The sequence below is a fragment of the Nannochloropsis gaditana genome (genome assembly GCF_000240725.1).
Source record: "Nannochloropsis gaditana CCMP526 unplaced genomic scaffold scaffold996, whole genome shotgun sequence".
NCBI classification, from domain to species: Eukaryota; class Eustigmatophyceae; order Eustigmatales; family Monodopsidaceae; genus Microchloropsis; species Microchloropsis gaditana.
In genome coordinates, this window is record NW_005802957.1 from 7567 (window position 1) to 8951 (window position 1385).

General features: G+C 53.5%; 1 protein-coding gene across 1 annotated transcript; it reads right to left on the reverse strand.

Annotated features, from left to right (window-relative positions):
• Positions 1–566: 566 nt before the first annotated feature.
• Positions 567–1385, reverse strand: NGA_0688000 (uncharacterized protein). The gene is made up of 2 exons (XM_005852717.1): positions 1329–1385; positions 567–1214 (listed from the first exon to the last, which is right to left on the reverse strand). The coding sequence occupies exon 2, from the start codon at positions 1188–1190 to the stop codon at positions 936–938; it is 255 nt and encodes an 84-aa protein (XP_005852779.1). The 5' UTR covers positions 1191–1214; positions 1329–1385; the 3' UTR covers positions 567–935.

Consider the following 1385-nt stretch of genomic DNA (forward strand, 5'->3'; position numbering starts at 1 on the left):
GGTTGAAGCGGGCTTCGGGGTAATGCTCTCGAAGATTCTGCCCATGCTGAAGGAGGGAGGGAGGGAGCGCGCAACGGAGGAAGGGGACTTGCTCGAGCTGATGCGAAAGGCGCGGGAGCTCGATGTGCGCGGGGGATGATGGGGAGGGAGGGAGAGTGGTGGGGGGAATCATTGGCCGCTGGGTGAGAGGGAGAGGCGGATGGTGTGTACAGAGGGTCGTGGATGATGAATGTGGAGGGGGGGAGGAAGGGATGGTGCTGCTCCGAGAGGACGGTTGAGAGAGAAGGTAAATGTTTTCGTCGGGAACTCGGCCAGAGAGCGGAGGGGGACGATTTCACCGAAATGACAGCAGGGAAAGGGAAGGGGAGGGCAAGCCCTAGAGAATTAGGGAAGGTGGTGGGTACTTCCGGCGCTGATGCAAGGAAACGATGGCGTTCATTCAGTAAAGTGCGCTTGGAAGCGTACAGAGAGTTGTATTCGTAGCATATCAGTACAAACTGCAGTTGTAGCATGGATAGTTTGGGCCTCAAAAGTAAATTTTAACGTAGGATCGACATAAATATGCCTTAATGACAAGGTACGATTTGGCTATGTCCCTTTTCGTCGTGCATGAATGACCAGGTATGATTTGGCTACGTCCATTGCCGCTGTCTTCGCAGTGCACGCTCGATGCCCCTCCCATCCCGCTCTTCTAATAGGTACCCAAACCACAAGAAATTCACGTCTAATTCCTGATCATTAATTTCTGCGTACAGAGACGTTTCCTTGCACTCCCGCACTTGTCTCCTTTGATGATGCGGGCTCGAAATACCCAATGTAATGCCTGAATTTTTACTATGCGTGATACTTCATAGGACGGATGTGAGAAGGAAAGATGGAATCTTTACCGAGCGTGATGATTCATAAACTTGAATCTCTATGCCTGACGCTTCCTGTCAGCATCTTCCATCTCGATACGACGGTGCCGGCTTCATCGTGGAGTCCATGGTGGTAGGAGAGGAAGATTTTCCCGCTGTGAAGGCGTTGTTTGACGGAAGGAGGGAGGGAGGGAAAGAGGGAGGACCTGCAACGGACTGTCTTCCTCCCCCGCCTCTCCCTCCCTTCCTTCTTCCCTCCGTTCGTTCTACCTCTAGAGCCTGCCATTTCTCTCGATGCTCCCGAACTTGCGCAAGATGTCCTTCCAGATCCATCACTTCCTTCTCCAGGGCCGCGTTCTGGGGAGAATGGGAAAGAAAGAAAGGAGAACGAGCAGGCACGTGAGACGCTCCTTGCCTGCCCTCCCTCCTTCCCTCCCTCGTTCGCTCCCTCCCTCCCTCGCTCGCCTTCACCTGTGCTTCTTCCTCTCTGATTTTCTCGCGAAGAACGTCCACGCTCTTCGAAAAATG

Coding starts and splice junctions, on each gene's coding strand:
- NGA_0688000 (XM_005852717.1), bottom strand. CDS start 1,190: ATGGATCTGGAAGGACATCTTGCGCAAGTTCGGGAGCATCGAGAGAAA.